At 46.4% G+C, this 23,238-nt stretch overlaps 1 protein-coding gene across 5 annotated transcripts in view; it reads left to right on the top strand.

The window, feature by feature from the left end:
• The window catches only part of osgn1 (oxidative stress induced growth inhibitor 1), an 81,871-nt gene extending 59,948 nt beyond the window's left edge, over positions 1-21,923 (top strand). For all 5 annotated transcript variants that reach the window (XM_059981100.1, XM_059981101.1, XM_059981099.1 and 2 more), the window contains 2 exons: positions 15,244-15,335; positions 19,978-21,923. In XM_059981100.1, coding sequence (XP_059837083.1) covers positions 15,244-15,335; positions 19,978-20,956 — 1,071 coding nt within the window. In that variant the 3' untranslated portion in view covers positions 20,957-21,923. The remainder of the gene's footprint in view (positions 1-15,243; positions 15,336-19,977) is intronic.
• Positions 21,924-23,238: the final 1,315 nt, after the last annotated feature.

Below are 23,238 nucleotides of genomic sequence, written 5' to 3'. Positions count from 1 at the left end.
GTGGTAGGCAGTTGTGTGGTGCAGCTGAGTCCCCAAAAGTCTGGCCATAGCTGACCACAGGCTGGAGGTGAACTGGGCGCCTCTGTCAGAGGTAATGTGGGCCGATACACCAAAGCGAGATATCCGGGTGGTGATCAGGGCTCGGGCGCAAGATTCGGAGGTGGTGTCGGTGAGCGGGACCACCTCTGGCCATCTTGTGAACTGGTCCACGATAGTCAGGAGGTGCCCACGACACTGGCAGGGGGCCCACGATATCCACATGAATGTGGTCGAAACGCCGGTGGGCGGGATGGAACTGCTGTGGTGGGGCTTTGGTGTGCCGCTGCACCTTGGCCGTCTGGCAGTGCATGCACGTTTTGGCCCATTAACTGACCTGTTTGCAGAGTCCGTGCCAAACAAACCTGCTGGAAACCATCCGGACTGTTGTCCGGATGGAGGGATGCGCCAAGTTATGAATGGAGTCGAAAACACGCCACCGCCAGGCTGTCGGGACGACGGGACGGGGCTGGCCGGTGGCGATGTCACAGAGTATGGTCCTCTCACCTGGGCCTATGGGGAGGTCCTGGAGCTGCAAACCGGAGACTGTGGTTCTGTAACTCGGAATCTCCTCATCAGCCTGCTGTGCCTCTGCCAGTGCCTCAAAGTCTACCCCTTGGGAAAGGGCATGAACGGTAGGGTGAGAGAGCGCATCCGCCACGACATTGTCCTTACCAGAGACGTGCCGGACATCCGTCGTGTATTCAGAGATTTAGGACAGGTGGCGTTGCTGGCGGGACGACCAGGGGTCGGACGCTTTCGTAAACGCAAAGGTAAGCGGTTTGTGGTCCGTGAACGCGGTGAAGGGCCGACCTTCTAGGAAGTACCTGAAATGCCGGATTGCCAGGTAGAGCGCCAACAGTTCCCGGTCGAAAGCACTGTACTTGAGCTCGGGTGGCCGCAGGTGTTTGCTGAAAAACGCCAGGGGTTGCCAGCGACCTGCGATGAGTTGCTCCAGCACCCCACCGACTGCCGTGTTTGATGCGTCCACTGTGAGGGCGGTAGGGGCGTCCATTCTGGGGTGCACTAGCATTGCGGCGTCCGCCAAAGCTTCCTTCGTTTGAACGAAAGTGGCGGCGGACTCCTCGTCCCAGGTAATGTCCTTGCCCGGACCCGACATCAGGGCGAACAGGGGGCGCATGATCCGGGTAGCTGAAGGGAGGAAACGGTGGTAGAAATTGACCATACCTACGAATTCCTGAAGGCCTTTGATCGTGGTGGGTCGGGGGAAGTGGCGGACCGCATCTACCTTAGCGGGCAGAGGGGTTGCCCCGTCTTTAGTAATCCTGGCCCAGGAAGTCAATGGTATCAAGTCCGAACTGGCATTTGGCGGGGTTGATTGTAAGACCGTACTCACTCAGTCGGGCGCAGAGTCGACGGAGGTGGGACAGATGCTCTTGACGACTGCTGCTGGCTATGAGGATGTCGTCCAAATAGATGAACGTGAAGTCCAGGTCCCGTCCCACCACGTCCATTAACCGCTGGAACGTCTGTGCGGCATTCTTCAGGCTGAACGGCATGCGGAGGAACTCGAAAAGGCCAAACGGGGTGATGAGAGCCGTTTTGGGGACGTCGTCAGGATGCATCGGGATTTGATGGTACCCTCGGACGAGGTCTACCTTGGAGAAGATCCGTGCGCCGTGCAGGTTTGCTGCAAAGTCCTGAATGTGCGGCACAGGGTAGCGGTCTGGTGTGGTAGCCTCGTGCAGCCTGCGGTAGCCGCCGCATGGTCTCCAGCCTCCCGTCGCTTTGGGCACCATGGCAGGGGGGAGGCCCATGGGCTGTCGGATTGCCGGCTGATCCCCAATTCCTCCAACCTCTTGAACTCCTCCTTCGCCAGTCGGAGCTTGTCCGGGGGAAGCCGCCGAGCGCAGGCGTGGAGGGTAGGTCCCGGGGTCGGGATGTGGTGCTTGTACGCCGTGTCGGGGCATGGCCGCTGTGAACTGCGGTGCCAGAACCAATGGGAAATCCGCCAGGACCCTGGTGAAGTCGTTGTCGGACAGCGTGATGGAGCCGAGGAGAGGGGCTGGCAACTGGGCTGCACCCAGGGAGAACGTCTGAAAGGTCTCAGCGTGTACCAGTCTCTTCCTGGGCAGGTCGACCAGTAGGCTGTGACCCCGCAAAAAATCCGCACCCAGAAGCGGTTGGGCTACGGCGGCCAGTGTGAAGTCCCACGTGAACTGGCTGGAGCCGAACTGTAGCTGCACCTGACGGGTGCCATAGGTCCTTACTATGCTGCCGTTCACAGCCCTCAGGGGGGGACCCGGTGCCCTGCTGCGGGTGTCGTAACTCATCGGAGTTAAAACGCTGATCTCGGCACCGGTGTCGACCAAAAACCGGCGTCCTGACCTTCTGTCCCACACATACAGGAGGCTATCCCGATGGCCAGCCGCCGTAGCCATCAACGGCGGCTGGCCCTGGCGTTTCCCGGGAACTTGCAGGGCGGGCGACAACAGCGGGCTTCTGTGCCCCACCGCTGGTGGTAGAAGCACCAGTGTTCATTGGGCCCCCCACCCCTGTCCTTGAGGTTGGCGGGCTCTGCGGCCGGGCCTGGACTGGTTTGCTGCTGGGAGCGGGGCTGGGTGATCTGTGCAATGGGCGTCCTGCTCACCTTTTTGGCGTTCCACAGCAAGTCCGCCCGGGCTGCCACCTTCCGGGGGTCACTGAAATCCGCGTCGGACAGCAGCAGGCGTAGGTCCTCGGGCAGCTGCTCCAGGAATGCCTGCTCAAACATGAGGCAGGGTGTGTGTCCATCGGCCAAAGACAACATCTCATTCATTAAAGCTGATGGAGGTCTGTCGCCCAAGCCATCCAGGTGCAATAAACGGGCAGCCCGCTCGCGCCGTGAGAGTCCGAAAGTCCTGAGGAGCAGGGCTTTGAATTCCGTGTACTTGCCGTCTGCCAGGGGCGACTGTACGAACTCCGCGACCTGGGCCGCTGTGTCCTGGTCGAGGGAGCTCACCACGTAGTAGTAGCAGGTGTCTTCTGAGGTGATCTGGCGAACGTGGAATTGGGCTTCGGCTTGCTGGAACCATAGGTTCGGTCGCTGTGTCCAGAAACCCGGCAGTTTCAACGAAACCGCTTGAACAGAGGAGGCGTCGGTCATTTCTGGTCCAAAAATTGTTTGGACCGTTGGGGTCACCAATTGTAGTGGTGTGCTACACGCAGCGCTAAAATTACGACACGAAGTGGGTAACTGCAGTCGAAGGAAAAACTTTATTCGAAATCCTCAGCCTCACTTTTAAGCCTCCCTCAACCTGCCCCTCGTGGCGCAGAGGCTCCAAAGCTCTGTGCTCGCAAACCCCCATAGGCTATCTCCCTTAGCCGGAAAGCTGGCTAATTGTGAGCCGGTTCGGATGTGCCAGGAAATGGGTTGCCACAATTGTATGTTTATTTTTGCACTGTATCAATGTCCTTCATTTTGATCTGGGGTTTTTTTTTTATCTGTAGTTATGTAGAAAATGTATTAAAAAAAACAAACAATTTATAGACATTCACCATTCAGATTGATTACAGACTATTTTACTTATCTGGGTGTTAAAATTACTAAGAAACATAAGGATTTATTTAAGGTCAATTTTTTACCTTTAATTGATCAGCTTAAACAAATGCTTACTAAATGGTCCCCATTGTCTTTGTTACTGATGGGTCAAATCAATGCTATTAAGATGATTATTCTACCTAAATTTTATATCTATTTCAAATAGTACCAATTTTTAATTCCGAAATCCTCTTTTGATACTGTTGATTCTAAGATTTCCTCATATGGCAAAATAAAAATCCTAGGTTAAGTAAAAAAAATACCTACAGAAGTCTAAAAAGGATGGTGGTTTGGCATTACCAAATTTAAGATTTTATTATTGGGCAATTAATATCCGATATTTCATATTTTGGACACAGGATTTGGATACAACTTTAAGCTTGCAATGGGTAAACCTTGAATGTAAATCAGTACACGGGTTTTCATTGGTTTCTATTTTAGGGACTTGACTTCCCTTTGCTCTTTCTAAACTGAATAAACAAATGGCTAATCCAGTAATTAAATATACACTACTAATATGGTTTCAGTTTCGTAAATTTTTCAGTTTGAATAAATTTATCTTATCAAGCCCAATTATATCTAATTTTCTTTTCCAATCCTCTGTCATGGATCAAGCCTTTTTGATATGGAAAATGAAGAGCAGAATATGTTTTCGTGACTTATTTTTGGATAACTGTTTCATGTCTTTTGAACAGCTGTCTGATAAATATAACTTGCCCAGATCCCAATTTTTTAGATACTTACAAATTAGAAACTTCCTGAATACTGCATTATCTACTTTCCTGACTTCATATTCAATTGCTATCACGGAAAAAGTGTTCGATTTATCAGAAGGGTTTAATAAATACTATCTATGATATGATTATGAAAATACAGCCAGGTATATCAGATAAAATTAAAAATGAGTGGGAAAGGGAACTTCAACTTATATTACCGATAGAGAATTGGGAGAAAATTCTTCAATGAGTTAACTCTTCCTCTATATGTGCTAAACATGCGTTAATACAATTCAAGGTGGTACACAGGGCCCACACGTCTAAAGAAAAACTAGCTTGTTTTTACTCTCATATAAATCCTGTCTGTGAAAGGAGTCATTCTGAGGTAGCTTCTTTGACTCACGTTCTGGTCTTGTTCGCTTTTGGAAAAATATTGGAAAGATATTTTCGATAATATTTCAACAGTTTTGCGTGTTGATTTACAGCCCCATCCTATTACCGCAATTTTTGGTTTACCAATGTTGGAACATAGCTATTTATCCGCCTCAGCTTGTTGGATGATTGCTTTTGCTACATTAATGGCTAGAAGATCTATTTTGTTAAATTGGAAAGAGATTAGCCCTCCTACTATTCTTCAATGGTTTTCCCAAACTATATCATGTTTAAGTTTAGAAAAAATCAGAAGTGTCATTTCTGGCTCTTCGTTTAAATTTGAAGAAACTTGGAGACCATTTATTCAATTTTTCATATGATGTAACTTGACCTTTCCGAATTCCTATTATCAACCTTAAATGTGTGATAGAGGAGAGGAATTAACGACATTAATGATTTTATCCAATGTAATATAATAGCCCAGCTTTGTTTAGTTCGGTTTTGTTTAGTATATTTTACCCACCTACATTTTCATCACGTACGTGTGTGTGTGTGTGTGTGTGTGTGTGTGTGTATGTATGTGTGTATATATATGAGAGAGAGTGGTTAGGTGCTTAGAGCTACTGCCAGAAGAGTTGGTGGGTGTAGATACTACAACGATATTTAGACAGACACATGCACAAGCAGGGAATGGAGAGATACAATTCGTGTAGAGGCAGATGAGATTAGCATTGTGGTCAGCACTGCCATGGGGCCATGAGACAGTTCCTATACTTGCCTCAGTAAGTGAAGTGGATTCAAGAAACTGGCCAAGAATGAACTTCAGAAATGCTCCCAGAGATGAAAGGCCTCTTGCTCTCTCTGAGTGCATCCCTCTTTGTACATACCAGCATCTGCCTTGTGCGGAGCATGATAATTACTTCGTGAATTTTTTTTTAAGCTAAATTGTGGGTTGTAGCAATCAAAGCTCTAAAATTGTGAATGGTAGAGGAGAGGTGAGGTTGGAGAGCGGTATCTGTATGGGAATGATGGGTGGGCTGTGATAGCAAGAAATGGAGAGTTCAGATCTCAAAGTAAGTCAGCAGGCAAGACAAGAGTTTACAGAAATAACAGCTTAAAAATGAAGCCCTATATCTTCTCAGACTTGGAATTACAATGAAAGAGAATATTCATTCAGTGATTTGACATGATTGCGGAATGCAGTAGGCTGCTCTTTGAGAGATGTGCCCTCGGGATGTGACGGGCCGTGCTCTGACTATTAAAGGGTATGGGCAGTTGGGGAGAGTTGAATTTGGTAAAGGTGACTGTGTGGTTATTTCTCCCTCCTGTCCTTTCTCTCGTTTTTCATTCCCCATTCTGACCCCTTCTGTTCTACTCAGCTGTTTATCATCTCTCTGGTGCCACTCCTTCCCTTTCTCCCATGGTTTACTCTCCTATGAGATTCTTTGTTTGGCCCTTTAGCGCTTCCATCTATCACCTTCCAACTTCCTTACTTCAGCCTCTCTTCCCCACTCACCTGGTTTCTTCTGTCACCTGCCAGCTTACACTCCTTCCCCTCCCCCCATCATCTTATTCTGGCCTCTACCCCCTTCCTTTCCAGTCCTGATGAAGGATCTCAACCCAAAACATCAACTGTTTATTCCTCCCCTTAGATGCTGAGTTCTTCCAGCATTTTATTTGTTTTGCTTTCGATTTCCAGCATCTGCAGAATCTCTTGTGTTCAAGAATTTCATTAAGTAAGAAAGATCTTGGCAAAGTTCACAGTGCTAAACAAAGTTCGGGAAACAATAGAAGAGAAAAGGTTTTGATGGATATGATATATTATCAAGCACGAGGTCAGTGTGAGATGATGTAAGGGGCAGTAACAACACACCAGGAGACATGGAGACCAGGAGGGATGGACCTATCAACTTGCTGAACCATTCAACACATTCTTGGCTGACCATTCACTTCTGTATCCTGTTCCCACCTTCTGCCCAAATCCCTTCATCAGTTGTCATTAACAAATATATCTGCCTCCTTAAGCACAGAAACTGATCTTTCTGCTGGCTGAATCCACAGTGACCATTAAATGCCCACTTCTGTTCAATCATGAGCAAGAGAAATACTGCAAATGCTGGAAATCCAAGCAACACACACAAAATAGAACATAGAACAGTACAGCACATTACAGGCCCTTCAGCCCACAATGTTGTGCTGACCCTCAAACCCTGCCTCCCATATAACCCCCCCCCCCCACCCACCTTAAATTCTTCCATATACCTGTCTAGTAGTCTCTTAAATTTCACTAGTGTATCTGCCTCCACCACTGACTCAGGCAGGGCATTCCATGCACCAACCACTCTCTGAGTGAAAAACCTTCCTCTAATATCCTCCTTGAACTTCCCTCCCCTTACCTTAAAGCCATGTCCTCTTGTACTGAGCAGTAGTGCCCTAGGGAAGAGGCGCTGGCTATCCACTCTGTCTATTCCTCTTAATATCTTGTACACCTCTATCATGTCTCCTCTCATCCTCCTTCTCTCCAAAGAGTAAAGCCCAAGCTCCCTTAATCTCTGATCATAATCCATACTCTCTAAACCAGGCAACATCATGGTAAATCTCCCCTGTACCCTTTCCAATGCTTCCACATCCTTCCTATAGTGAGGCAACCAGAACTGGACACAGTACTCCAAGTGTGGCCTAACCACAGTTTTATAGAGCTGCATCATTACATCGCATCTCTTAAACTCTGTCCCTCGACTTATGAAAGCTAACACCCCAAAAGCTTTCTTAACTACCCTATCTACCTGTGAGGCAACTTTCAGGGATCTGTGGACATGTACCCCCAGATCCCACTGCTCCTCCACACTACCAAGTATCCTGCCATTTATTTTGTACTCTGCCTTGGATTTTGTCCTTCCAAAGTGTACCACCTCACACTTCTCTGAGTTGAACTCCATCTGCCACTTCTCAGCCCACTTCTGCATCCTATCAATGTCTCTCTGTAATCTCTACACTATCTACAACACCACCAACCTTTGTGTTGTCTGCAAACTTGCCAACCCACCCTTCTACCCCCTCATCCAGGTTCTTAATAAAAATCACAAAAGGTAGGGTCCCAGAACCGATCCTTGTGGGACACCACTGGTCACAACCCTCCAATCTGAATGTACTCCCTCCACCACGACCCTCTGCCTTCTGCAGGCAAGCTAATTCTGAATCCACCTGGCCAATCTTCCCTGGATCCCATGCCTTCTGACTTTCTGAATAAGCCTACCGTGTGGAACCTTGTCAAATGCCTTACTAAAATCCATGTAGATCACATCCACTGCACTACCCTCATCTATATGCCTGGTCACCTCCTCAAAGAACTCTAACAGGCTTGTTAGGCACGATCGTCCTAATGCTGGAGGACTCAGCAGGTCAGGCAACATCTATGGAAAAGAGCACAGTCAATGTTTCACCTGTGCCTTATAAAGCCTCAGCATCACATCCCAGCTCTTGTATTCTAGACCTCTTGAAATGAATGCTAACATTGCATTTACCTTTCTCACCACTGACTCAACCTGCAAGTTAACCTTTAGGGTATTCTGCACAAGGGCTCCTAAGTCCTTTTGCATCTCAGATTTTTGGATTTTCTCCCTGCTTAGAAAATAGTCCACACATTTATTTTTACTACCAAAGTGCATGACCATGCATTTTCCAGCATTGTAATTCATTTGCCACTTTCTTGCCCATTTTCCTAATCTAAGTCCTTCTGCATCTTGCCTGTTTTCTCAACACTGCCTACCTCTCCACCAATCTTCGTATCTTCTGTAAACCTGGCACAAATCCATCTATTTCACCATCTGAATAATTTTTATACGGCATAAAAAGAAGTGGTCCCAACACCGACCCCTGCGGAACGTCACTAGTCACTGGCAGCCAACCAGACAAGGATCCTTTTATTTCCACTTGCTGCCTTCTTCCAAAAAGCCAATGCTCTAACCATGTTAGTAACTTTCCTGTGATACCATGGGCTCTTAACTTGGTAAGCAGCCTCATGTGTGGCACCTTGTGAAAGGTGTTCTTAAAGTCCAAATATACAATATCCACTGCATCCCCTTTATCTACCCTACTTGTAATCTCCTCAAAGAATTCCAAAAGGTTCGTCAGACATGATTTTCCCTGAAGGAAACCATGCTGACTTTGTTCTATCTTGTACTTTGTCACCAAGTACTCCATCTCCTCGTCGTTAACAACTGACTCCAACATCTTCCCAACACCGAGATCAGGCTAATTGATCTGTAATTTTCCAGTCCTCTGGCACTATGCCAGAGCCCAATGATTTTTGAAAGATTATTGCTAATGTCACCACAATCTCTAATACTACCTCTTTCAGACTCCAGGGTGCAGTTCACCTGATCCAGGTGACTTATGTCCTTTTAGGTCTTTAATCTTTTTTGAGCATCTTCTCTCTTGTAATAGTAACTGCACCCACTTCTCTTCCTTCACACATTACATCAGGCACATTGCTGGTGTCTTCCACAGTGCAGACTGATGCAAAGTACTCATTTAAGGCTGATTTATACTTCTGCGTCAAATGAATACCGTAAGTACAGCATAGTCACGTACCCTACGCCATAGCCTGACGCATGCTTCTCCAAAAATGTAACTGTGCGTCGCGGCGTCGCAGACTGCAACAACTGTGATTGGTCCACTTGGTAGCATCGCATTTTCTTCTGTCTATAGGCACACTGTGCGGACACTGATGCGAAATAAATGGTTGGAGTTGATGAACCAAATCGTCAAATCTACTTGCCGACATCGGAAAATATTTGAAATGCATTTCCTTGTCCATGTCTCTCAGTGGCCGGACAAGCACAGAAAATTCACGCTCCTTCTGCCTCAATCCGTCCAGTGGTCGTACACACCATCTCCTCCGACATCTTCTCTCTTTTCTGCGTTGCAGTAATTTCAATAAAAGTAACCCTTGTTCAACATTTATTAGCTCCAACTCCAACATGATGCACTCAGTCGCCATTAGAAACCCCATCACCAACTAGCATTTTGGTGGTGAATTGCAGAGCGATGCATTTTTTCCTGAAGAAGAAATCATAGCTGATCCATAGCCCTCTCTTTTTCCAAGCTCCATGTACCTATTGAGGAGTCTCTTAAAATACCCTGTTGTATCCGCCTCAACCACAGTTGCAGGCAGCCTATTCCATACACTCACCACTCTCTGTGTAAAAAAAAACAAACCACTTACCCCTGACATTTCCTCTGTACCAACTTTCAAGCACCTTAAAACTGTGCCCTCGTGCTAGCCATTTCAGCCCTGTCCACACGATCCAAATGATCAATGCCTCTCATCATCCTTATACACCTCTATCAGGTCACCTCTTATCTTCCATCGCTCCCGAGGAGAAAAGGCCAAGTTCACTCAACCTATTCTCATAAGGCATGCTCCTCAATCCATGCAACATCTTTGTAAATCTCCTCTGTACCCTTTCTATGGTTTCCACGTCCTTCCTGTAGAGAGGCGACCAGAATTGAGCACAGTACTCCAAGTGGAATCTGACTAGGGTCCAATATAGTTGTAAAATTACCTCTCGATTCTTAAACTGAATCCCACAGTTGATGAAGGCCAATGTACCGTATGCCTTCTTTACCACAGTCAATCTGCACAGCAGCTTTGAATGACCGATGGACTCAGACCCCAAGATCCCTCTGATCCTCCACAAGCCAAGAGTCTTACCATTAATTCTTCCATCATATTTGGACATACCTAAATGAACCACATCACACTTATCTGGATTGAACTCCATCTGCCACTTTTCAGCCCAGTTTTGCATTGTTATCCACAATATCCCCAACCTTTGTGTCATCAGCAAATTTACTAACCCATCCCTCCACTTCCTCATCCAGGTCATTTATAAAACTCAAGAAGAGTGGAGGTCCCAGAACAGATCTCTGAGGCACACCACTGGTCACCGACCTCCATGCAGAATATGACCCATCTACAACCACTATTTGCCTTCTGTGGGCAAGCCAGTTCAGGATCCACAAAGCAATGTCCCCTTGGATCCCATGCCTCCTTACTTTTTCAATAAGCCTTATATGGGATACCTTATCAAATGCCTTGCTGAAATCCATATACACTACATCTACCCCTCTACCTTCATCAATGTGTTTAGTCACATCTTCAAAAAATTCAATGTCTCGTAAAGCACGACCTGCCTTTCAGAAAGCTGTGCTGACTATTCCTAATCATATTATGCCTCTCCAAATGTTCATAAAACCTGCCTCTCAGGATCTTCTCCATCAGCTTACCAACCACTGAAGTAAGACTCACTGGTCTATAATTTCCTGGTCTACCTGTACTCTCTTTCTTGAATAAGGAAACAATATCCACAACCCTCCAGTCCTCCGGAACCTGTCCCGTCCTCATTGATGATGCAAGGATCATCGCCAGAGGCTCAGCAATCTCTTCCCTCGCTTCCCACAGTAGCCTGGGGTATATCCTGTCCAGTCCCAGTGACTTATTCAACTTGACACTTTCCAAAAGCTCCAGCACATCCTCTTTCTTAATATCTACATGCGCACACTTTTCAGTCTGCTGCAAGTCATCCCTACAATCGCCAAGATCCTTCTCTTTAGTGAATACTGAAGCAAAGTATTCATTTAGTACCTCTGCTATCTTCTCTGGTTGCATACACACTTTTCCACTGTCTCACTTGATTGGTCCTATTCTCTCACGCCTTATCCTCTTCCTCTTCACATACTTGTAGAATGCCTTAGGGTTTTCCTTAATCCTGTCTGCCAAGGCCTTCTCATGGCCCCTTCTGGCTCTCCTAATTTCATTCTTAAGCTCCTTCTGACTAGCATAATTTTCTAGATCTCTATCATTACCTAGTTTTTTGAACCTTTCATAAGCTCTTTTTGACTAAATTTACAACAGCCTTTGTACACCACGTTCCTGTACCCTACCATCCTTTCCCTGTCTCATTGGAACATACCAATGCAGAACCTCTCACATATATCCCCTGAACATTTGCCACATTTCTTCTGTATGTTTCATTGAGAACATCTGTTTCCAATTTATGCTTCCAGGTTCCTACCTGATAGCCTCACATTTCCCCTTACTCCAATTAAACACTTTCCTAACTTGTCTGTTCCTATCCCTCTTCAATGCTGTGGTAAAGGAGAGAATTGTGATCACTATCGCCAAAATGCTCTCCCACTAAGAGACCTGACACCTGACCAGGTTCATATCCCAATACCAGATCAAGTACAGCCTCTCCTCTTGTAGGCTTATCTACATATTGTGTCAAGAAGCCTTCCTGAATACACCTAACAAACACTTAATGTATTTTTTTGTTAATCTTCAATAATAATTAATAAATAAGATTTTAAAATGAAAAATATTTGGGGAATTAAAATCTCCCACCATAACAACCCTGTTATTATTACACCTTTGCAGAGCCTGTCTCCCTATCTGTTCCTCGATGTCCCTGTTACTATTGGGTGGTCTATATTAAAAAAAAACCCAAAAGAGTTATTGACTCCTTCATATTCCTAACTTCCACCCACAGAGACTCAGTAGACAACCTGTCCTTGATATCCTCCTTTTCTGCATCTGTGACACTAGCCCTGATCAACAGTGCCATGACCCCACCTCTTTTGCCTCCCTCCCTATCCTTTCTGAAACATCTGAAGCCTGGCACTTGAAGTAGCCATTCCTGGCCCTGTTCCATCCAAGTCTCTGTAATGGCCACAACATCATAGCTCCAAGTGCTGATCCATGCTCGTAAGTTCATCCGCTTTGTTCATAATACTCCTTGCATTAAAATAGACACATCGGTCTGAGCACATCCCTTCTCTATCACCTGCCTATCCTCACTTTTGCACTGTCTCCAAGCTTTCTCTACTTGTGAGCCAACCTCCCTTTCCTCGGTCACTTCAATTCTGTTCCCACCCCCTAGCAATTCTAGTTTAAACTCTCCCCAATAGTCTTAGCAAACCTCCCCGCCAGGATATTGGTCTCCTTGGGATTCAAGTGCAACCCGTCCTTTTTGTACAGGTCACACCTGCCCCAGAAGAGGTCCCAATGATCCAGAAATCTGAATCCCTGCTCCAATCCCTCAGCTACGCATTTATCCTCCACCTCATTCTATTCCTATACTCAACATTAGAGGTGTTGCCAATAGACAGTAGGTGCAGGAGTAGGCCATTCAGCTCTTCTAGCCAGCACCGCCATTCACTGTGATCATGGCTGATCATACACAATCAGTACCCCGTTCCTGCCCTCTCCCCATATCCCTTGACCCTGCTATCTATAAGAGCTCTATCTAACTCTCTCTTGAATGCATCCAGAGACTTGGCTTCCACTGCCTTCTGGGGCAGAGCATTCCACATATCCACCACTCTCTGGGTGAAAAAGCTTTTCCGCATCTCAGTTCTAAATGGCCTACCCCATATTCTTAAACTGTGGCCTCTAGTTCTGGACTCGCCCATCAGCAGGAACATGCTTCCTGCCTCCAGCGGTCCAATCCCTTAATAATCTTATATGTCTCAATCAGATCCCCTCTCATCCTTCTAAATTCCAGTGTATACAAGCCCAGTCGCTCCAATCTTTCAACATATGACAGTCCTGCCATTCCGGGAATTAACCTTGTGAACCTATGCTGCACTCCCTCAATAGCAAAAATGTCCTTCCTCAAATTTGGAGACCAAAACTGAACACAGTACTCCAGGTGGGGTCTCACCAGGGCCCTGTACAGCTGCAGAAGGACCTCTTTACTCCTATACTCAATTCCTCTTGTTATAAAGGCCAGCATGCCATTAGCTTTCTTCACCGCCTGCTGTACCTGCATGCTTGCTTTCATTGACTGATATACAAAAACACCTAGATCTCGTTGTACTTCCCCTTTTCCTAACTTGACTCCATTTAGATAGTAATCTGCCTTCCTGTACTTGCCACCAAAGTGGATAACCTCACATTTATCCACATTAAACTGCATCTGCCATACATTTGCCCACTCACCCAACCTGTCCAAGTCACCCTGCATTCTCATAACATCTTCCTGACATTTCACACTGTCACCCAGTTTTGTGTCATCAGCAAATTTGCTAATGTTACTTTTAATCCATTAATCTAAATCATTAATGTATATTGTAAACAGCTGCGATCCCAGCACCGAACCTTGCGGTACCCCACTGGTCACAGCCTGCCATTCCGAAAGGGACCCGTTAATCACTACTCTTTGTTTCCTGTCAGCCAGCCAATTTTCAATCCATGTCAGTACTCTGCCCCCAATGCCATGTGCCCTAATTTTGCCCACTAATCTCCTATGTGGGACTTTATCAAAAGCTGTCTGGAAGTCCAGGTACACTACATCCACTGGCTCTCCCTTGTCCATTTTCATAGTTACATCCTCAAAAAACTCCAGAAGATTAGTCAAGCATGATTTTCCCTTCATAAATCCATGCTGACTCGGACTGATCCTTCTACTGCTATCCAAATGTGTCATAATTTCCTCTTTTATAATTGACTCCAGCATCTTTCCCACCACTGACGTCAGGCTAACCGGTCTATAATTCCCTGTTTTCTCTCTCCCTCCTTTCTTGAAAAGTGGGACAACATTAGCCACCCTCCAGTCAGCAGGAACTGTTCCTGAATCTATAGAACATTGGAAAATGATTACCAATGCGTCCACGATTTCTAGAGCCACCTCTTTAAGTACCCTGGGATGCAGACCATCAGGTCCCGGGGACTTATTAGCCTTCAGACTCAACAGTCTATCCAACACCATTTCTTGCCTAATATAAATTTCCTTCAGTTCATCCTTTACCCTAGTTCCTTTGACCACTATTATATCTGGGAGATTGTGTCTTCCCTAGTGAAGACAGATCCAAAGTACTTGTTCAACTCATCTTCCATTTCCTTGTTCCCCATAATTCACCCGTTTCTGTCTTCAATGGTCCAATTTTGGTCTTAACTGTTTTTTTGCTATTCACATACCTAAAGAAGGTTTTACTATCCTCCTCTATATTCTTGGCTAGTTTACCTTCATACCTCTTTTTTGGCGTATTGCCTTTTTTGTTATCTTCTGTTGCTCTTTAAGAGCTTCCCAGTCCTCTGGTTTCCTGCTCATCTTTGCTATGTTATGCTTCTTCTCTTTTATTTTTATACTGCCCTTTACTTCCCTCATCAGCCACGGCTGCCCTTTACTCCCCTTAGGATCTTTCTTCCTCTTTGGAATGAACCGATCCTGCACCTTCTGCATTATTCCCAGAAATACCTGCCATTGTTGTTCCACTGTCTTCCCTGCTAGGGTATTGTTCCATTGAACTTTGGCCAGCTGCTCCCTCATAGCTCCATAGTTCCCTTTGTTCAACTGTAATACTGACACATCTGATTTTCCCTTCTCTTTCTCAAATTGTAGGTTAAGACATATCATATTATGATCACTACCTCCTAACGGTTCCTTTACCTCCAGGTCCCTGATCAAATCCGGTTCATTGCAAGTTTTCTGCCTGCTTCTGCTCTTGGTCCTGGGACCTGGAGGCTGATCTGTTCCTGTGCCGTGTCAGACCTCTCACTGCTTTGTCTTTCAGGACATGGAGGGCTCGATCCTTACACTAAGCTTTGGCAGCTGGATGGAATTACCGGCTCTGAAGATGAAGGACTGGGTCGGGGAGAAGCGCAGGTCTGTACCAGAACCAACCCTCTGCCTTCTCAACATTGTCCTTTTCCTGAAAGGGCTTCTGTTTACTGGGTCAGATTATGAGCGGGTTTACACAAACTTGTATTCTATGGAATACAAAAAGCTCATGGATAACTTCACTGTGATTTGTAGGATTCTGGAAAATATTGGCTCAGTGGGGATTGGGACTTTTCCTACTAGGAGGAGAGTCTTTACAAATTCAGCACAGAAACGGGCTCTTCAGCCTAACTCATACGTTCTGACCAGACTGTCTTTCTAAACCTTTCCTCATTTCCAGCAATTCATTCCATATATCTACCACTCTCTATGGGGAGAAAACCTGCCTTTCTAATCCCCTTTAACTCCTTGCCCTCTCACCTTAAATTTATGCCCTCTAGCTTTAGACTCCCCTCATCCTGGGGAGAAAAAGAAACATGATTATCCTATCTATTTCCTCTCATAATTTTTTGAACATCTGTAAGATCACTGATCAGCCTCTTTCACTCCATGTATAACAGTCTCAGCTTGTCCAGTATCTCCTTGTAACTCAAGCCCTTCACTCCAGACAACACCTTTGTGAATTTTTTGTGTCCCTTCTAGCTTAACATACCCTTTCTGTATCTTGTCAATCTGAACTGTACACGATACTCAACATGTGGTTTAACCGGTTTATAACCCTATGTTCCAACTATGGTATTGTGATCAGTGAATTCAAACATCTTCCTCACCACCCTGTCCACTTATGTTACCACGTTCCTGGGGAGGGAAATAACTGTTCATGTAAGAAGTCATCCGAAGCCTGAGTGAGGGGTCACAGACCAGAAGATTTTTAAACCTCCATTCGGTAAGTTTATTGGCCAAGGGTTTGAACAGATGTCCAACTGGTGAAGTGGAGAGAGTTGGATCATGTTGAAGCTCTCCTTAGCCACCACCTTGAATGAAGGATTGAATTGCACTGTCATGCATCAAACCTGCTGTTTGATGATTTACAACTGTCTGGTCCCACGTGACCTTATCAGTGACTTGCATGTGCATCCAATCAGCCATCAGGCAGCTCAGGCCTGGCCAACATCCTTCCAGAGGACTGAATGACTTGTCCCGAGGTCCAATTAAAAGATGCGATGAGAAGGGGGATAGGGAGTTGGGTTCAGGATAGAAGGGTGGTAGCAAATTTAGGGATGCCTGTATTCAGAAATGGAAATCTAGACAGGGAAAATAGAAATTTTTGCAGTCACCAGAATGTGAAGGGGCTGAGTCAGAGAGGAGTGAAGTTTTAGGAAGCTGTGGAAAGCAATGGGATAGAATTACGTGAAGAGAAACAGGGAATAACTTAGTGATGTGGGGATCTGTTTGTGAAATCAGTTGCGTGATTAAGTGTCCAGGAGGGTCAAGGTCAACAGTTAACTCAGTGACTGAGCACCAATCAAATACAAAATGACCCTGGCAAGAATCCTTCGTAGGGCAGGAAGCTTTTTATGGAAGGTCTTCAACTTGCAGCAGTAACCCTGCTTCTGTCCCTGAAGATGTTGCTGAGTGTTTCTGGCGTTTTATGTATGATGCACCATCAATAACTCGCACTGAGACGTAAGGCGAGATATCGGCTTTTATTGACTGGAAGAAGGAACCAGGAGTGAGTGTCCATCAAACTATGACCTGGAGACTGAGGCCGAGTGTCAGGCCTCAGATCGCCTTTATACAGGGGCCTGTGGGAGGAGCCACAGGAGCAGTCAGCAGGGGGCGTGTCCAGACGGGCACATAGTTCACCACAATGTATTTATTGGTGGTGATGGTAGGACGGAACAAGGGAGGACAAATGGAAAAAGTGTTGGAAATAGTTTGAGTGTGCAGTGGAGGCAGTGGCTAATGACCCTGGACAGAAGACAAGGTCTCCCCAGGGGCAGAGTGTGGGTAGAAGGGTGAGGATTCAGCCAAGAGCAGACGTGAAGGGCCAGATGGCTTAATTCTGCACCTATGTCTTAAGGTTTTCATTGCTCAATGCTAATTCTAGTACACAAGAGTAGAGGAGAATGAAACAATGGTTAGGCAGGAAAAAAGACAGTAAGATAAAGTACACAATAATAAAAAACAAATATATTAGATAGTCTGTATACAGTGACTATAAAAAATATCTCTTCCCCCCCCCCCCCCCCCCCACCCGGAAGTTTTCACATTTTATTGTTTTACAACATTAAATCTCAGTGGATTTAATTTGGCTGTTTTTGACACTGGTCAACAGGAAAGACTCTTTCATGTCAAAGAGAAAACAGATCTCTACAAAGTGATCAAAATTAATTACAAATATAAAACACAATTGATTGCACAAGTATTCACTCTAATATGACACACCAAATCATCACTGGTGCAGCCAATTGGTTTTAGAAGTCATGTTATTAGTTAAATGAAGATCTAATTTTGGAGACCTGTATGCAATTGATATAGTAAAAATACACCTGTATCTGGAAGGTCCAACTGCTGGTGAGTCAGAATCCTGGCAAAAACTACACCATGAAGACACAAAAGAACACTCCAAGCAACTCTGGGAAAAGCACAAGTCAGGAGATGGATACAAGAAAGAAAATTTCCAAGTCACTGAATATCCCTTGGAGTACAGTTTAGTCAGTCATCAAGAAGTGGAAAGAATATGGCTCAGCTGTAAATCTGCCTAGAGCAGGCCATCCTCAAAAACTGAGTGACTGTGCGAGAAAGGGACGAGTGAGGGAGGCCATCAAGAGACCTATGACAGCTCTGGAGGAGTTACAAGCTTCATTATCTGAGATGGGAGGGACTGTGCAAACAACAACTGTTGCCCGGGTGCTTCACCAGTCACAGCTTTATGGGAGAGTGGCAAAGAAAAAGCCACTGTTGAAAAAAACTCACGTGAAATCTGGGCTGGAGTTTGCCAGAAGGCATGTGGTCATGCTCTGAAGTCAGCTGGAAGAAGATTCTATGATCTGATTAAACCACTTACGCTATGTTTGGCTTAAGCTGAACACCACACATCATCAAATACACACCATTCCTACCATGAAGCATTGTGGTGGCTGCATCATATGCTGTGGGGATGCTCCACTTAGCAGACCCTGGAAGGCTTGTGAAGGTAGAGGGTAAAATGAATGCAGCAAAATACAGGGAAATCCTGGAGGAAAACCTGATGCAGTCTGCAAAAGAAACACGACTTGGGAGATTTGTTTTCCAGCAAGACAATGACCCCAAGCATAAAGCCAAAGCTGCACAGGAATAGCTTAAAAACGACAAGATAAGAAATAGGAGCAGGAGTTGGCTATCTGGCCCATCAAGCCTGCGCCACAATTCAATAAGATCATGACTGGTCTGGCCATGGACTCAACTCCACCTACCTACCTTTTCCCCATAACCTTGAATTCCCCTACTATGCACAAATCTATCCAACTTTGTCTTAAATATATTTACTGAGGTAGCCTCCACTGCTTCACTGGGCAGAGAATTCCACAGATTCACCATTCCCTGGGAAAAGCAGTTCCTCCCTAAGTCTACTTTCCTGAATCTTGAGGCTATGTCCCCTAGTTCTAGTTTTGCCTACCAGTGGAAACAACTTCACTGCTCTCGTATCTATCCCTTTCATAATCTTATATGTTTCTATAAGACTTCTCATTCTTCTGAATTCCAGCAAATACAGTCCCAGGTGACTCAATCTCTCCTCATAGTCTAATTCCCTCATCTCTGGAATCAGCCTGGTGAACCACCTCTGCACTGCTCCAAAGCCAGTACGAGTATATCCTATTGAAGTTAATGTCCTGGAGTGGCCAGGTCAGAGTCCAGACCTCAATCCAATTGAGAATTCAAGGCTGGACTTGAAAAGGGCTGTTAACCCACAATCCCTATGCAATCTGACAGAGCTTGAGCAGTTTTGTAAAGAATAGGGATCAATTGCAGTGTCCAGATGTGCAAAGCTGATAGAGACCTATCCGCACAGACTCAAGGCTGTAATTGCTGCCAAAGGTACATCTACTAAGTACTGACTTGAAACGACTGAATACTTATGCAATCAATTATTTTATGTTTTATATTTGTAATTAATTTAGATTACTTTGTAGAGATCTGTTTTCACTTTGACTAAAGTCTTTTTCTGTTGATCAAAGCCAAATTAAATCCACTGTGATTCAATGTTGTAAAACAATAAAACATGAGAAGTTCCAAGGTGGGGGGGGGGGGGGTTGAATACTTTTATAGGCACAGCACATTGACTAGTTGTCTATCCATAAAGTGACACTAGGCTGGGGAGTGTCTGTATATAAGGTGACTGTCAGGAAATGATAAAGTAGTAGTGGTTAGTGGGTGGAGGTATTGATCAGTCTTACTGCTTGGGGAAAGTAACTGTTTTTGAATCTGGTGGTCCTGGTGTGGATGCTACATAGCCTGCTCCCTGATGGGAGTGGGACAAGCAGTCCATGAACAGGTTGGGTGGGAATCTTCATTGTGTTCCTAGCCCTTTTCCAGCATCTTTCTGTATATATGTTGTTGATGGCTGGTGACGATATGGAGACATCCACAGTTCCCATCCACTGGGATCATTCAGAAAGCTGAATTTTCCAGCTGAGCCCAGTGTCTTCACTGTACACTTTATATCTTACCCTCCCTCCCCCGCCCCCCGCCCCAAACACCACAGGAGCCTGAGGAATGACCGGGTGCTTCCAGCTGAGGTTGCTGCCTATTACCAAAACTTTGTCAGTGAGATGGGTCTGGAGAAGAACTTTGTGAACCGAAGCTGTGTGACGTTGCTGCGTCGAGCCTGCAGTGCTTCTGAGGGTGAGGAGGGTGGAGAGCACCCTGTAAGCCAGGAGAGCCCATCCTTGTGGGAAGTCCAGGGGTATCAGAGTTGGAACGATGGAACACAGACACCCTTCCTCATCTATGCCGAGAACGTAGTGCTGGCAACGGGGACTCATGATGAGCCATTGTGGCTGGGAGTACAAGGCGAGGACTTGCCCTTCGTGTACCATAGTGTCTCAGAGTTGGAGGCGGCCGTGGTCCAGGGGCGGCTGAACGAGTTCTCAGAGCCCGTACTGATTGTGGGTGCTGGACTGAGTGCGGCTGATGCCATTCTCTGTGCCCACCACCGGAACGTGCCAGTCCTCCATGCCTTCCGGTCCTCTGTTACCGATCCCAACCTGATATTCAATCGGCTGCCTAAGGTGCTGTATCCAGAATACCACAAGGTGCACCAGATGATGAGCCAGCAGCGTGTGGGTGAGGAGCGCACCTCTTACCAGGGTTACGTCAGCTTGCCACAGCACCGGGTTCGTAGTTTCCAGCCTGATCACAAGTGTGTCCTGGAGAGTTGGGACAGGGTGGAAACACGAGTGAGTGTGTCCATGGTACTTGTGCTGATTGGCACCAACCCCAAGCTTTCCTTCCTGAGAGACAATGGTGCCTACTTGGGGCTGGACCCCAAACTGCCCATCTCCTGCCGCTACAACCCTGTACACATTCACCCCTACACTCACGAGTTGGTGCAGGAGTCCTCCTTGTTTGCAATGGGACCTCTGGTGGGTGATAACTTTGTGCGGTTTGTGAAGGGTGGCGCCCTGGCCATCACTAGCTGCTTGGTGAAGCGACGCAAGGGACAGTGGTTCCCTGCAGATTGACACAGGAGCATCCAGACCACGAGAGGCAGAGAAACCATGTGTGTGAGTCCTTCACACAGTCTGCCTGCTGTCCATAGTGAGGCCTGTCGTAACGAGTTTCCAAGGCAGCTTTACTTCGAGATGTTCCACTGACCTGATTCTCCAGCTCTTCCAGGCTGGTGTTAATCCCACCTTGATCTCGTGTGGAATGTTGATCGGCTCCTGAGAATTAAAAGGAGGGATGTATTGGGATGTGGGAGGGGAGGAAAGATGGAATTCCTCAGAGTTCCCTTCAAGGAGGTACCTCTTTGTGTGCCTGTTCTGCTACACATTCCAATGTGGGAAGCCCAGAGGAACAGAATGGAATGGAAGAGATTCCACTCACTGTTTCCTGAATTGTCTGTACTGTTGCTAGGAGTGATGGCCAAAACTTTGTCTTTGAATCAATGAGGAAGTTTGGGCCAACACCAACATATCGCTGTTACCTAAATTATCTAAACACTTTCTGTAAAGGCCATGTCCCACGTGTGGGGTTGAATTGTGATTTCTGTCATGTTTGGGGTGAGGTCACAGAGGTACTGTTAGTAAAAGTGAATTTTCGCCTCACCCGACAGCAGAAAGTCCTGTCAAGAGCTGTGAGAATCTGTCTGACCACAGCCCAGAAGACGATGTGTTGGCATATGTCCAGCAGGCTGGTTCCACATCACACCTCTTTGGAGTGAGGTGTACAGAGATCAGATATTTATCTCCTTCAGTGGCACAAACATTCTAAGCATGTTCATCTACTGAAAGTCAGGGTATGAGGATCCCATTGAGAAACCTGGCCAGCAGCCTGTGTTAATCATCAGAAAGAGAAAAGGTGAAAGCTAGGAGGAAAAATAAACAACTTCTCCCTGGGGCTGCAGGAATGAGATTGAAGCTTTAATTGTCCCAATAGACTACCACTGTGTTATGATTACCTTCTCATTAAAAGGCTGCTTGTACTGAAGTAGTGGCTGTAATTGCCTGTTCTAAATTTAATGTGTTAATCCAGGAAACGGTCTGTGGTTAGCAAGAGACTGGACCGACCAACACACTGATCGCTGGTGCATAATCAGAACAGACGCTGCTTCCTCCAGCCACCAACACACTGAGTACTCGAGCACTGTCAACAGATGCTGCGTCCTCTCCCTCACCGCCTCGCCACTGCCACCGCCTCACCCCTCTTACCTCACCTCACTCTCACGTCCCCCGCCTCTTCACTCTCTTCTCCCCGTCTCCTCCCACTCATAGCCCCGCTACTCCCCTTCTCCCTCTCTAACCCTCATCTCTACCCACATCACCCCCGTCCACCATCGACACTCTTTCAACCCTTCTCCCCCCTTCAGTCACTTTACCCCCTTCCCACTTCCCCTTTCTTCCCCTGTACCCTTTCTCCCCTCCTTCCCACTGTTGATCCCAACTCTTTCCTCCCAAAAGAGTTTCCTTTCTAGAAAGTTTTGTTTCTGCTGCCTCCCACCCTTCTTAAATAGCGGAGTAACATTGGCAACTTTCCAGTCATCAGGTACAATACCAGAATCTGTTGATCCGTGAAAGATCATTGTTAATGCCTCCACAATCTCTCCAGCTACTTCCAACAGAACCTGAGGGGGCATTCCATCAGGTTCCCCCGCAACTCTGTCCCCACTGACTCCATACCTCCGACTCCGTCTCCCCAACTCCATCCCCCCCTGACTTGTCCCCCCTCTCAAACCCCTATTTCTGTCCCCCAGCTCCTCTGCCATTCTCTATCATCACTTCATCCTCTTCCCCCCGTTCCATCTAGCCCCTTCCACCTTTCCAACTATCATCTCTTCACCCCATCTTTCACCTTTATCTTTACCCCAGTCTCTTCCCTCTATCTCACTCTTTCCCATTCATTCAAATACTCTTCTCCCCCTTTCTTTTTCCTCTCCTTCATTCCACATATCCCCACCTTCTCTTCCCCTCCACCCATATTTCCCACCTCTTCCCCACTTTTTTCACATCTCTTCCCCAACTCATTATTTCCCTTCTATTTCCCCCATCTCTTCCCTGTTCCTTCCCCCATCTCATGCCCCAGCCTCTCTTTCCTCACTCCCTCTTCCCCTCCATCCCTACCCCAATGACACAGCATCACTTCCCCAATCTCTTCCTCCATCAGTTACCTACCTCGTCTCCACATCTCTTCGCTGCTCTCCTCCACCATATTTCTTCCCCATCTCTTCCTCCTTCTCTACCCCCTTCCCCCTTTCAAACCCTATTACTGTCCCCATTTCCTCTGCCATTCTCTATCATCACTTCAT

Source organism: Hypanus sabinus, chromosome 9 (genome assembly GCF_030144855.1).
Source record: "Hypanus sabinus isolate sHypSab1 chromosome 9, sHypSab1.hap1, whole genome shotgun sequence".
Lineage (NCBI taxonomy): Eukaryota > Metazoa > Chordata > Chondrichthyes > Myliobatiformes > Dasyatidae > Hypanus > Hypanus sabinus.
This window is presented reverse-complemented; position numbering and strand designations above follow the sequence as displayed.